This window comes from Sus scrofa, chromosome 17, assembly GCF_000003025.6.
Source record: "Sus scrofa isolate TJ Tabasco breed Duroc chromosome 17, Sscrofa11.1, whole genome shotgun sequence".
Taxonomy (NCBI): Eukaryota; Metazoa; Chordata; class Mammalia; order Artiodactyla; family Suidae; genus Sus; species Sus scrofa.
The window spans coordinates 61,400,156-61,413,049 of NC_010459.5; the positions used below are offsets into that span (position 1 = coordinate 61,400,156).

The window sequence follows — 12,894 nt, forward strand, 5'->3', positions numbered from 1 at the left end:
AGGCGCCCAGCCAGGCGGGCAGGGCGGCCCTGACGGCGGCCGCGCTGCCTTCCAGCTCCGGGCGCACGCGGTGGACATGAACGGCAACAAGGTGGAGAACCCCATCGACCTGTACATCTACGTCATCGACATGAACGACAACCGGCCTGAGTTCCTCAACCAGCTGTACAACGGCTCCGTGGACGAGGGCTCCAAGCCAGGTGAGGGCCGGGCGGGGCGCGGGCCGGGCAGCCCCCCAGGGGGACGGCACCGCGGGACGCGGGGCCGCCACGTTCGGCTCGGCCGCTGTAAACGGCCCCTCCTGCACGCACTGGGGGGCCCTGCTCACCGAAGCGCTGGAACAAGGGAACGAGGCCACGGCAGTGACGGGGGCCCGGAAGGAAACTCGGGGGGTGCTGAGAGTGGTGGGAGGGGCCATGGATCCAGGGGGGTGACAGGGAGCCGAGCCAACACAGGATAAGGAGCAGCAGGCAGAGACGTGCTGGGAGGGAGCCCGGGGTGGGGGGAGCGTGTGCGATGCTCCTGGGGCAGGGAGGGGCCAGAGAGAAGGCTGGCCGTTTGAGGCCCCCCTGGCCTGTGGGCTCCTGTCCAGCATGAGTGATGACCGCTTCACTCTGTCCAGTCTCTGGATCCCACGACAGCCCAGAAGGGGACGCCTCCCTCTCCCCTTTAGCTAAGATGAAACTCACGGCCAACCCTGTGGTGTGGGCCTGGGTGGGACCTCGTTACCTGGGAACACGATACAAAGCCGAGCTCGCGGCCGCACCTGCAGATGGAGACTCTGCAGGTGGGACCTGGGTCTGGGCCGATGGGCCCCCAGGAGAGTTCTGGACTTGCTGAAGCTCGAGAAGCGCAGCCCCGCTGTCCCCTGGGGGTGGGGTGGGGGGAGGTCGGCCTTGGGACCGCTGCTCGGTTGGGCCGGGTGAGGGGAGCTGCCACCACCATGGATGCGGCCCCTGCTGAGGCCAGAAGCTGCCGCAAAGCTGTAGGACTTCTTTTCGTGCGTAAGTTTGCCCCACGCAGCACTGGGAACGTACTCCCCCTGCGGGGTACTCCTTGCCGACCTGAACTTCAGACGTAACTGGGGTCCTGCCTCTTAGAGGCCGCCCCACCCCAGCTCCGGGGCAGCCGCCCTTGGAGGCAGGACTTCTGGGCTTTGAGGGAGGTCTCCTGGGAGGTGCTGGGCAGCCTGAGGGGGCCCTTGAGGAGGGGTCAGAGGGCGTCTGGCTTGGGGGAGGGGCGGCAAGGACAAACAAGGATCATCATTCCTCCCCCGAGGCGGCTGTCACCGCCCCGTCTCAGGGCTGCTGCTTCGACAGGGCAAATTGCGGTCGTGACTGACTCAGAGTTGGGGGCTGGGGGGTCCTGTTGGCGGTGGTGGTGAGCAGTCTCCCCAAGGCCCAGGGAGCGCTGTAAGGAGCCTGGTACGGCCCATCAAGCTCTCGGTCTGCCTTTAGAGCACGTCGAGCCTTCCCGAGCGTGCACCTGCCGCTCTGCGTGAGGGTGACAAGAGCCGCAATGGGCCGCGTCTCCTCGAGCTCCTGAGAAGCCTTCCGGCCTGGGGAGCGGCAGCCCCGGGTCGCTGGGCGCGGCCTGGGCTGAGGGCTGGTGTGGCTCCGACCGGCCCTTTACTCGCGAACACGCCACGCCGTACCAGGTCTGCTCACACTAAGTGCTCCGTCTCTGGCCGTGGAACCGCCCTCTTAGGGGAGCAGGGCCCCCGCACCGGACCCGGCCCAGGGCAGGGCCCCATCCAGGCAGAGCCCGGCCCCAACGTGGTTGACAGCCTGTTCGGTGTCCTTCCAGCGAATTACAGCTCTAGAGGGCTGTACACAGCGCCTTGGTGGATGAGGGAGAACTACCGCCAGAAATCAGTCATTATTCTGGGGACCAAGAGGCCAGTGAAGGGTCTCAGATGTAGGTTCTCACGGAAAACAGATGGAAAGACAGATTAAATATTGACTCAGCTGGATAGGAGCCTTCTAGGTTTGGGGAGTTCACCTGGGGACACCAGCAAGCCGACTGGCCCGGGCTCCCACGTCACCCCACGCCCTTCCCCAGCCCAGGCCCCTGGACTGTGCGAAATCCTCTCTGGCTCTGTGGGTCCGAATCGGCTGACACACACGTCCGGCTCCTACACCCGAGAAGCTGGAGCGAATGTGGTATTTAGCCTTTAAATAGCCTCGTGTGGGTGTGGCTGCCTCGTTGGGTGATCTGGGTGGACCCCACCCAGACAGGGCCACCTGAAGCTGGTGGTCACAGCGGCCATCCCTCCCCATGCTGGGGCCATCCTGGACACTGTGAGAGTCTGGCTTGGGTGGGCACCCCACCCCCCAGGCACACCCTACCCCTGCCTCCCCGAACCCCCCTTTCTGCAGAGCCTGCCTTCCGTCCCCCAGATCTGCTGTGCCCACCCCCTGGAGGAGGCCATCTCACACCTCCCCCGCCCCTGGCAAAGGCTGGGTCTGCAGGGGTAACAGCGCTTTGCACACGGGACAGCTCGTTTGTCTCTGTGAGCTCCCGCTGTCGTGACGTGGGCAACTGGTCTAGCAAAATGCGTCTAAAATGGGTCTTGGTCATTTTAAGACTTTCATAGAAATGGTCTCAGAACAGGAGTTCCCGCTGTGGCACAGCAGGTTAAGGATCCAGCGTTGTCTCTGTGGCAGCGCAGGTTAGATGCCCAGCGCAGTGGGTTAAAGATCGGGTGTTGCTAGTCAGATTCAGTCCCAGGCCCAGAAACGTCCATCTGCCTCGGGTGCAGCCAAAAAAGAAAAACAAACTGGAATCATACCAGGCTGTTACCTCTGACAGCTGGCTTTTTTCACTCACCATAATGTCTCTGGATAGTCATCCAAGCCGTGTGTGTCCAGAGCCCATTTCCTTTCACTGCAGAGCCCACACCACCCTTCGAAGGGCGTTTGGGCGGTTCCCAGCCGGAGCCCCTAATCAGGCTGTTAGGAACATTCACGCACCTACAGACTGCGTTTGCATGAACCCAAGCTTTCGTTTCTCCGGGACAGATGCCCAGTGGCTAGGTGGTGCAGGAACAGGTGTTCAGCTCCGCGGGGAACCGCCAGGCTCTTGTCTGGAGTCATGGCGCCACCTCGATTCCCACCCCGGGAGCGGCCCGTTTCTCGGCGGGCGCGTGGGCATTTGGTGGTGGATTCTGTTTTAGCCACTGGGCAGGCGAGTGGCCGCGCCTCGGTTGTGGCTTCCCATTCTCCTCCCTGACGGCGGCAACAGGAACGAGCCCTTCACGCGTTTATTCCCCGTCTGCACAGCCTCCTCGGTGACCTGTCTCTTCATGCCTTCTGCCCATGTTCCAATTAGGTTATTTGATCACTGAGTTTAGAGGGTCCTTTATCTGAGATGCAAGCCCTTTGTCGAATATGTGGTTTGCACATATTCCCACCTGCTTTGAGATTTGTGTTTTCATGCGCTTCTTGGGGTCTTCTGGGAGCAGGAGTTTTTCACTTCGATCGAGTCCAGTTGATCACTTTCCGCTGAGTGGATTGGGCTGGGGATGGAGAGCCCTTCTCCACCTCTGGGTCCTGAAGAGAGCCTCCCAGGCTTGGTTCTAAAGGCCTTCTGGTTTCAGCTTTGCGTTCCAGCGCGGTCCCGTCCAAGCCGAGTTTTGCGGTAGGTGTGAGGCTTACATCACTTACGGGTGGAAACCCAAGCGCTCCTGCACCCTTCTTCCCCGAGCCGCCTTCGTACCTCTGCCAAAAGTCAGTGGGCGTATCCGCGGGTTTGTCCCCGGGTTCTCTGTTACGGTCCAGCCACCCGAGTGTCTGCCCTACGTGGGCACCACGCTGTCTGGGTGACCGCAGCGCCTAGAAGCCTTGACGTGGGGTGGAAGAGGGCTGTTGGCCCGGCTGTCACCTGTATCCTCCCGGGGGCGGGACTGTGCACTTGGCAGTGGCGTCATACGGCACTCACCCGTCTTCCTCAGGGCCACTGTGTGGCGTTGTGTGGCCTCCGCCGGCCACCCTGTCTCAACTGCAAATCAGAGGTAATAACAGCGCCCCCGGGTGGAGTCCCCCTGAGGCTTCCCACACCTGGGCTATTACTCCTGGTGTTGCGCTGATCCATGAGTATTAACTTACTAATGCTGTTAAACCTTCTTTCTTAAAATAGTCGCTTCCTGACTCCAGGACCTTCAGTCAGGGACACCCTCACATTACCTGTGACTTGCTTAAAACCAGCTGTCCCGAGTGTCCTGTTCCAGCGCCCCTCAGGTCACCCGCCGGTCTGCTGGGCAGGCCCTCTTCCCTGATGGCTGAGCTGGACCTCAGACCTGCATTCTTCTGAATTAGCACAGAAACTGGCCACGTCTGAACATTGGCAGTTTTCCGGCATCAGGTGGCCAGGGGGAGCCGGGCTGAGGTCCGGTGTCTGGAGCTGGGGGGAGAATTGGGTGCAGGTGCTGATCTGACCGGGCTGCTCCCGGAAGGCCTAGTGGGGCAGGGAGCATGCGTGGCGGAGGGGGCGGGGCGAGCTGGGGGAGCGCCCACAACAGAGGAGAAGGCGGGCCGAGGGGCAGGGGGCGCCCTGCAGGTGAGCAGGCTTCCCCACCAGGCCCTCACCCCTGTTTCCCAAGCTGCGCTCCCCAGGGCAGTATGGGGTGGACCCCAGGGCTGTATGGGGTGGATACAGCGATGCCGGGAGGCCCTGGCCCCAGGCCCGGCTGTTCTCCTCATCAGAGGCCGCCTTCCTGCCTCTCAGGGGGCCTCCAGGGTGCCAGCGCACCTTTCAAAGGCCAAGTTCTGCTCCTTTGAACTTGGCCTCTTCGAGCAGAGGAAGCGACAGATTAAAAATAGCAGCTGGGCTCCCTGACCTGAAGCTTCTCTCCTGAGCCCGAGAACCCGCTGGGAGGAGGCCCGCATCTCTGCTCGAGGCCTCGGATTCCCTGCAGGGGCTCCCAGAGTGAGGGGCGCCTCCCCGAAGATTTGATTAAGGGGCCGTGGCAGACACGCAAGCACGGAACGTACCCTGACGGGGCATCGTTCTAAGACCTCCCTGTGGGGTGACCTGCGAGTCCTGAACAGCCCCGTGACACAGGCACTTCCGTTTCCCCGCTTTGGAAATGAGGCAGCGAGGCACAAAACAGTAAGTAGGGACGGGTAGCTGGGAACAGGTGTGTCCGCTCACGGCGCAGAGGAAAGCCGGCAAAGGAAAGGCAGCGTTTATTGTCACGCAGCCACATGAGGAGAAGGGGTGTCTCGTGCTCACAAAACCCAAACTCCCTGAAGGGTTTCAGCCAAGTGTTGCTGAAGGCCAGCGGAGCGAAGGGCGTCCCGCAGTGTGTGATGGGCTGGGCGTGCGTCTCTGATTGGCTGCTAGTGCGGCACCGGGGCAGGGTCCAGGGGTTGACCATCAGTCCTCAGGCTCCGGGCCGCGCGCTCTTGGTCTTCAGGTGGTTAATTTCTTCCACGTGGTGGTGGGCGTAGCCTCTGGAAAACAACCCGGGAAGTGTGTGTCTGCTCCTGTTTTCTGGGTGCTTCGGGAGGAGTGATAACAGAGGGTTGGGGAGAGGTCTGTCCCAGGAAGGCCCCAGAGGGTCCTGCATTACAGGCGGAGGGAAGATTTCAACCAAGAATCTGGCTCTCAAGCTGCAGTGCTGACCGTGGTGCCAAACTGCCCCCCTCCACAGCCTGTGTCAGGAGTGCATTTGGCCACAAGTCACAGAAAATCCATCTGGAACAGGGAGGGGTTTGGGTGAGAGCGTGAAACCGCCAGAGCCGACGTCTCTGTGCTGTTGGCCCCTCCCTGATTTCTACCGCAAGGTCACAGGATGGCTGCTGCACCCCCAGGCATCACATCCAGTATCAGGCAGGAAGAAGCAGGGAAGGACAGTGTAGCACAGAAACTGTCCCCTGGAAAGCGCATGCTGTGTGTGAGTGTGCCTTTCTCAGGGGTGGGACCATCAGTGGACCCGTCGCCTCCACAGCCCATGAGTCCATGTCGTTCCTGAGCCTCTTCCAGCTGGAGGTCAGGGTGGCCGACCCACCTCCTGCCCAGAGGCAGCCAAGCCAGTCTCAGGGCGTCTCTCTAACCTCTCAAGACAAGATGCCTTCATATTGATTGTTTTTTAACTGAAAAAGGCTCTAATTGGGATTCCTGCTTTCCCTAACCCCTTGTAACTGCGTGAGGGCCCATATTATAAATTTTGAAATTAATGTCGCTCTAAAATATTAAATAGCAGAGAAATCTACATGCCGCAAATGAAGTCAAGGAAACCTTCATCTATATGATGCAGAGTTTTTGCTTAAATAGCTTATTCTATTAGCGGGCCCAGTTTATTTATTTATTTTATTTCTGTGCCAGCGGAGGCCCCCCGAGATTAATGCCATGGACTAATGCACAGATGGTGCCAGATACTTGAAAGTCATCTGAATATTAAGAATTTAAATCTTTAGCCTCAGTGATTTGAGCAGAAAGCCAATTATGGGGCTGAATTAGTTTTCAAATTAAACTGCAATTTAAGGCTTGTGAAATTAATCCTTTAAGGCGCATGGCAGCATTTGTACATGGATTCCTCAGAAGAACGGAGCCTGTGCCTTCCCCCCTTTCCCTGCTGGCACGATTAATAAGAAGATGTCCAGCATCTCGGGCAGCAGACAGCGTGGCCTGTTAGATAGGAATACAAGCTGACGTTCAGTTTCCTTTGTTAAGAAAATTCAAGTCTTCACAGGGGAGAGAGGCGCGAGGAAGCCTGGAGAGAAAGCCCTGGAAGGATGGTTTCCTCCTGTTCTCAAAGTCCAGGGGGCGGGGAGACCTAACTCCCCACCACCACAGATGCTGCGGCGAGCGGTGCCCAGCGGGCACACAGCGGTTACCCCGCCGAATCGCTCCCTCCCCGGGTGGCCCAGGCTGTCTCCGCAGGTGCACTGGGGCTGCTGGGTGCTCATGGCCGCCTGTGGACCAGACCCACCGGCTGGAGAAGGCGAGGGGGCCAGGGGGACCTTGGTGCCAGGGTCACACCTTCCCAGACCAGGAGGACCGGCGCTGCTCGTGATCTACAGCACAGCACAGCTGCTGAACGCTCCTCGGGCACCCAGCCATCCTGCGCCCTCGCTGCACCCGGGGCAGGACGGCAAGCTGATTAGCCAAGGCTCAGGGACCCACCCTGCCCGATGCCTTGCGTGAGCGAGTGAGGTCATGGCCATTGGCTGCTGCCCATGTGGCCACCCCCCAGAGCTGGGCGTGGGGTCCAGCCACCAGTTCTAGGTAGCCTTGCTGCAGACTGTGAGGGACACCCAGGCATTAGGAAAGGGAAGCCACGACCAGGGCAGGACAGCGGGGTCAGAAAGGGGCGCCCTCAAGTGTAGGGGGGCCTGGAGCACAGGACTGTGCAGGGGCAGAGCAGGGGGCTGCCTGTGCTAGAGCCTGGCCCCCAGCTCAGCAGCATCCCTGAGGGCTCGCTGGGTGGGCCGGGACAAGTGGGCCTAGAATGTGCCCAGACAGCAGGCAGAGGCCACCTCCTCCAGGCAGCCCTCCAGGTCTCAAAAAGGGGTTCCTTCTACCTCCGCCCTGCCCTCCCCATGTCTGTCCTAGGACAGAAACGAAAATCTCTGAGCCTTGCTCACTTCCAGGGCCTTGACCACTCCGAATTCACCAAGGGCCATTTCCACGGCAACCCTGCCCCTTGGCCTTCGGGCTCAGAGCAGCGCTGGCGCGGGTCACCTGATCGCAGAGTGGCGGCCATGAACCCACTGGGTTTTCAGAACCTCTGCTTCGTTTTTTTTTTTTTTTTTTTTTAGGAAACCAAACTGTGATTAAGGATGAAAAAAAATCCCATCAGTTACCTTCTTTCTTTTTCCTCCCTTTCCCCAAGTAGCATTTTCTTCCTGATAATCGAGTGATGCGCTTTGGAGGAAGTTTGGGAGACAGAGAGAGAGGGTCGCAAAGAAAACGCAGTCTCCCTCTGGTGGGTCTCTCTCTGCCCCAGCATGTGGTCACTTCAAAGAGCACAGTTTAGGAGGTCCCGTCATGGCGCAGCGGAAACGAATCTGACGAGGAACCGTGAGGTTGCGGGTTCAATCCCTGGCCTCCCTCGGTGGGTTAAGGATCTGACGATGCCATGAGCTGTGGTGTAGGTCGCAGATGCAGCTCAGATCCCACGTTGCTGTGGCTGGGGTGCAGGCCGGCAGCTGTAGCTCCAATTCGACCCCTAGCCTGGGAACCTCCACATGCCGCAGGTACGACCCTAAAAAGCAAAAAAAAAGAACAACAACAAAAACCACGGTTTAGAAGCCAGAGGGTTTTCCATTTTGCTGTATATCACAAACATTTCAAGTGTCACGGAATGTTTATCCCTCCAGGGTATCTGCATGGCATTAAACATCCCCGGTCGTGGGAACACACCAGTCTCCTCAACCCCACCCACTCCACCAGGCAGGCATTCGGTACCATTTACTTGCTGATTTTGCTCCCGGTTTGCCTGACTGCTAGACGTGAGCATCTCAGGTCAGGGACTTGACTCCGCTTTCTCATCGGAGCCCACGTCAGCCCGCGAATGCTTGTGCAGCGTCAGAGAGAGTTCACACGTTCTCCCGGCGGTTCCCCCGGCAGTGTCATGGAAATACAGCCCAGCCAGTGGGGACAAGCAGATCCTGTGTGTTCAGGGCGTGGCGTCAGCCACCATCACTCGTTGGGCAGAGACAGGAAGGCAGGCAGAGGACTAGGGGAGCTTCGTGGTGGAGGAGCTGTGGGCCTGGGGAGTTGGCAGTGGGTACCTAGAATGGGGTGTCCTGTGTGACTGACTGGGGCTACGGTTCAGCTTTTCTGGCAGATTTCCTTGTAACCTGTGCCTGATGACTGTCGTAGAAATGCCCCCTGGTCTGGCCACGGTGGTTCTTTCTGTGTTCCGTCAGGTTTTGTCTCCTTGTGAGCCTGGTTGGTTAAGTGCGGTGCCTTGCGGTGGGGAAGTGGAGCCGTGACTAGAAGCTGTGTAAGGCTCTCTTCCCTGTGGGGGATGACCTTTCCATCCTGGCAGGGACTCTGCCGACCACAGCTTCTTAGCATAAGTCACCGTGGTTTGAGCTCTGCTCCATCTGCTGTGAGGGTCCCCTTCCTGCTGACCCTCCGCCTGGCGTGTGCCGCACGGCTGGGTCCCAGCCGAAGGATGGAGCATTTTCCAGGGCTCCGCCAGCCCCCGCGGCGAGCCCTAAGCTCCCTGTGAGTCTGCTGCAAGCTCCCTGGAGCTCTTCTGCTGTCAGAAGCCGATTGTGGAATCAGCAGGGACCTTCCGAGAAAAGACGGGGCCACTGCTGGGTCCTCCTTCTCAGCCCCCACCCCACCCAGGTCTGTGCCACTGGCATCTCTCCGGCGCCTTTAAAGAGACGTTTCTAATTCACGATGTGTCTATAGCTTTCCGAGTTTTCCTTAGGAGGAAGATTGGTTTAAAATAACATTGTCCACCACTTGCTAAAGACAGAACTTCCCAAATTTCTCTTAAATACTTAAGGCCTCTGGGGAAATTCTACCGATAATTAAATTCATTTAAATTGGGTTTGCACACAATTCTTTGAGACTATCTATTGCGTGAAGTTAGGTGGGTGTATTTGATGAATTTTTTCTAGACTCTCAGAACGCAGAAGTTCTATATTTTCCTCTAGAAGACACTCACTAAAGACATATTGAGGCGTTCCTGCTGCGGCGCCATGGGATCGGTGGCATCTTGGGAGCACAGGGACGTAGGTTCGGGCCCTCGGCCCGGCCCGGCCCAGTGGGTTAAAGATCTGGCATTGCCACAGCTGAGGCTTTGGTCGCAACTGCAGCTCGGATCTGATCCCTGGCCCAGGAACTCCATATGCTGTGAGGCAGCCAAAAAAGGAAAAAAAAAAAAAGGCGTGTTGAATGAATCAATGAGTGTCCCGGGGGTGCCACCTCTGGGCCTGATTGCAGCCAGTTCTCCGCGAAACCGGCAAATGAGCTGGCACCCCGACTGTCTGCCCACGCTCCACATGCCTGCTGCCCGCAGTCGCTGTTCTTTTTTCTTTTTTGATGTTTGTATTGTTAGGGGGGGTCTTTTTGGGGGTCTGCATCCATGGCACGTGGAAGTTCCTGGACCAGGAACGGAACCTGCTCCACAGCAGCCGTCCGAGCCACCGCAACGGTAACATCAGATCCTTAACGCTTCGCACGCAGTAGGACTCCTGCAGCCTGTGTTCTTCGCATGTCTCAAAATTGTAAACGTGGAGCTCCCGTTGTGGTTCATTGGGTTAAGAGCCCAACATAGTGTCCATGAGGATGTGGCCTCGCTCAGTGGGTGAGGGCTCTGGCATTGCCATGAGCTGTGGTGTAGGTCGCAGACGCAGTTCGGATCCCGCGTTGCTGTGGCTGTGGTGGAGGCCAGCGGCTGCAGCTCCCATTCGACCCCTAGCCTGGGAACCTCCACAGGCCGCAGGTGTGGCCCTAAACAGAAACTGTAAACTTGACAGTCCCCTGCTGAAACTGGTTCCCTGTGATCTTGGAGGAAAGTCCGGAGTCCCCACCATGGGCGCACCCACCTCCAGCCCCATCCGCCCCATTCCTCGACTCTGAGCTCTTCCCAGGGCCTTTGCCCAGAGCCCTCCTCCCTCCCCGCCACCGCCCTCATCAGTCACGGAGGCCTTTCCCTGCTTCCTCCCTAGGACCCCCCCCCCCCCCCCCCGGCACACCAGTTTGCACCTGCATCCCGGGCGTGTGGTCCGACTCCCTCCACCGTCACCGGCTGGGAGGCAGTGGGACCCTGTCTGGTTGTTCGCATCCAGTACCCTGGGCACAGAGCCCGCTGTCTGCCCACAGCCAGTGCTCAGTCAGCACCTGGGGCTGCAGATCCCCGTGTGCCGGGGATCATTCCGGATAAAAGGAACGAGCCTTGAAAACGTCAGGCTCAGTGAAAGAAGCCAGACACAGAGCCACACAGTGTGATTCCGTTTCTAGCACATGTTCAGAAAAGGCCGGTCTGCAGAAACAGAGGGTAGACGAGTGTCGCCAGGGGCTGGGGGAGTGCGGGGGGGATCTGAATGGATACAGATTTCTTTGCAGCGATGGACTATCCTGCAGTTAGATGCGTTTTAAGGACAGTCGCAGAACTTTGTTGGATATTCTCAAAACCTCTGGCTTGTGCTCTTTAAAAAAGTGAATTTTCTGATATGTCTGGATTCAGTAAGCAGGCGGGAGGGCCTACAGGCCAGGTGCTTCTCAGCCTCCCTCTATTGCGGGGTCCAGCCCGCCCGGGATGGGACTTCTGGTCTTTCAGGAATGAAAAGTCTGGTCCTGAGCCCCTGCCTGAGGGTTTGTGGACGAGGATAGATAAACCCATGCCCTGTGAAGAGACCGCCGCCTCCCTCTCTCCCTGCTTTCCCTTCTGTTTTCATAAAACGCACCTACCTTGAGACATTTTTATTCAGGAAAAGCTGAAAGCTAACGCAGATTCCCAGTGGGCCCTGGACAGCACACGGTCCCCAACCTGAGAACAAGGCCCTGACCTAAGAACATGCAGATGGGGACAAGGGCCCCATGCCCCAGCCTCCAGTGGCAGGTGCCGGGCTGGGGGCCCATGTCGGTCAGAACTCTGGGTCACAAGTGACGGAAACTCAGACTAAAAGGGCCTAAAGCAAGAGTGAAGTCATTGATTGGCTCAGGTGTGCAGAATGTCTGTGGCTACCTTCCCCTCAACGTTACTGTGAACCTAACACTGCTTTATTTTTAAAGTATTCGTGTTTTAAATATATAGACACCACCTTCAGGTGCAGCTTGACCCAGGGGCTGCCCAGGAAGAGGTGGTCACCGGAGCCCCTCTTGGCTTTTTTTTCCCCCAAGATGGCCCGACCTCAGTCCCCTTCTTTGTGGCCCCAAACTGACCACAGTCCCCAAGCTCACACACTGACCCACCAGCATCCAGGGGCAGAAAAGGGTGCTGCTTTCCCAGAAACCCCAGCTGTGCCTCCTTGGTCCAGGCTCCTACTGGTGACCCCATCACCGTGGCCGGGGAGGGAAGTCCTGATCCGGCCAGGGCGCCCCACAGTGGGGAAGGGGGTACGCCGACAGGAACCCCAGATGTTGCTCTCAGAAGGCGGGGGGTGTGGACTCAGCCCTCACAGGGGCGAAGCAGGCGCTGCTGGGGGAGGGGTGGGTGGCTTACCAAACCTGGGCTCTGAACCCAGGTGGTCACGCATCCCACGTGCCCCCCTCCCCCGACGCCCGGCATCCCCTCTGAGGGGGTCTCCTGCCTTGCCTTCGCCCTCGAACACCTTCTGACATGCAGCCGAGTTGCTGCCTCCTGCATCCTGCGTGGGAGCCAGAGCCTCGGCCAGCACTGCCCTTGACGCCCTGGGCCCTGTGGCTCAGGGTGGGGCTGGTGGCGGAGGGTGAGGTGAGCGCCGGCTTTTGAGTCCGAATTGCTGGCTCTGCTGCCCCCGGCGGCTCCTCCAGGGCCTCTGTCCGCCCCACCGACGGCACCAGAGCAGGTGACCTCAGAGACGCGAGCCCAGAAGGAACTCCTCCACAGCTCTGGGCGCCGTGTCGGGGCGGGGGGATGTCTCCTCTCCTCGGCTGGGTGTCCGGCACCGGGGCGGGGAGGGACCTGCCCCGCATGCAGCCTCCAGGGAGATGTGTGGCCGGCTGGTGAGGTCTGCCCGGGCCGTGACGGGGTGGCGGGCGACCCCGTGCAAGCTGCCGTCTCTGTTCCAGGCACTTACGTGATGACGGTCACGGCCAACGACGCCGACGACGGCACCACGGCCAACGGGATGGTGCGGTACCGGATCGTGACCCAGACCCCGCAGAGCCCCTCCCAGAACATGTTCACCATCAACAGCGAGACGGGGGACATCGTGACGGTGGCCGCCGGCCTGGACCGCGAGGTGAGGGGGCCCCCGGGCTGGGGAGCGTGGCCTCCCCCCT

The 12,894-nt window shown here is 59.3% G+C and overlaps 1 protein-coding gene across 2 annotated transcripts in view; it reads left to right on the forward strand.

Annotated features, from left to right (window-relative positions):
- Positions 1 to 12,894, forward strand: part of CDH4 (cadherin 4) — a 494,919-nt gene that overhangs the window by 440,920 nt on the left and 41,105 nt on the right. For both annotated transcript variants that reach the window (XM_021078205.1, XM_021078206.1), the window contains 2 exons: positions 56 to 200; positions 12,682 to 12,854. In XM_021078205.1, the coding sequence (XP_020933864.1) occupies positions 56 to 200; positions 12,682 to 12,854 (318 nt within the window). The remainder of the gene's footprint in view (positions 1 to 55; positions 201 to 12,681; positions 12,855 to 12,894) is intronic.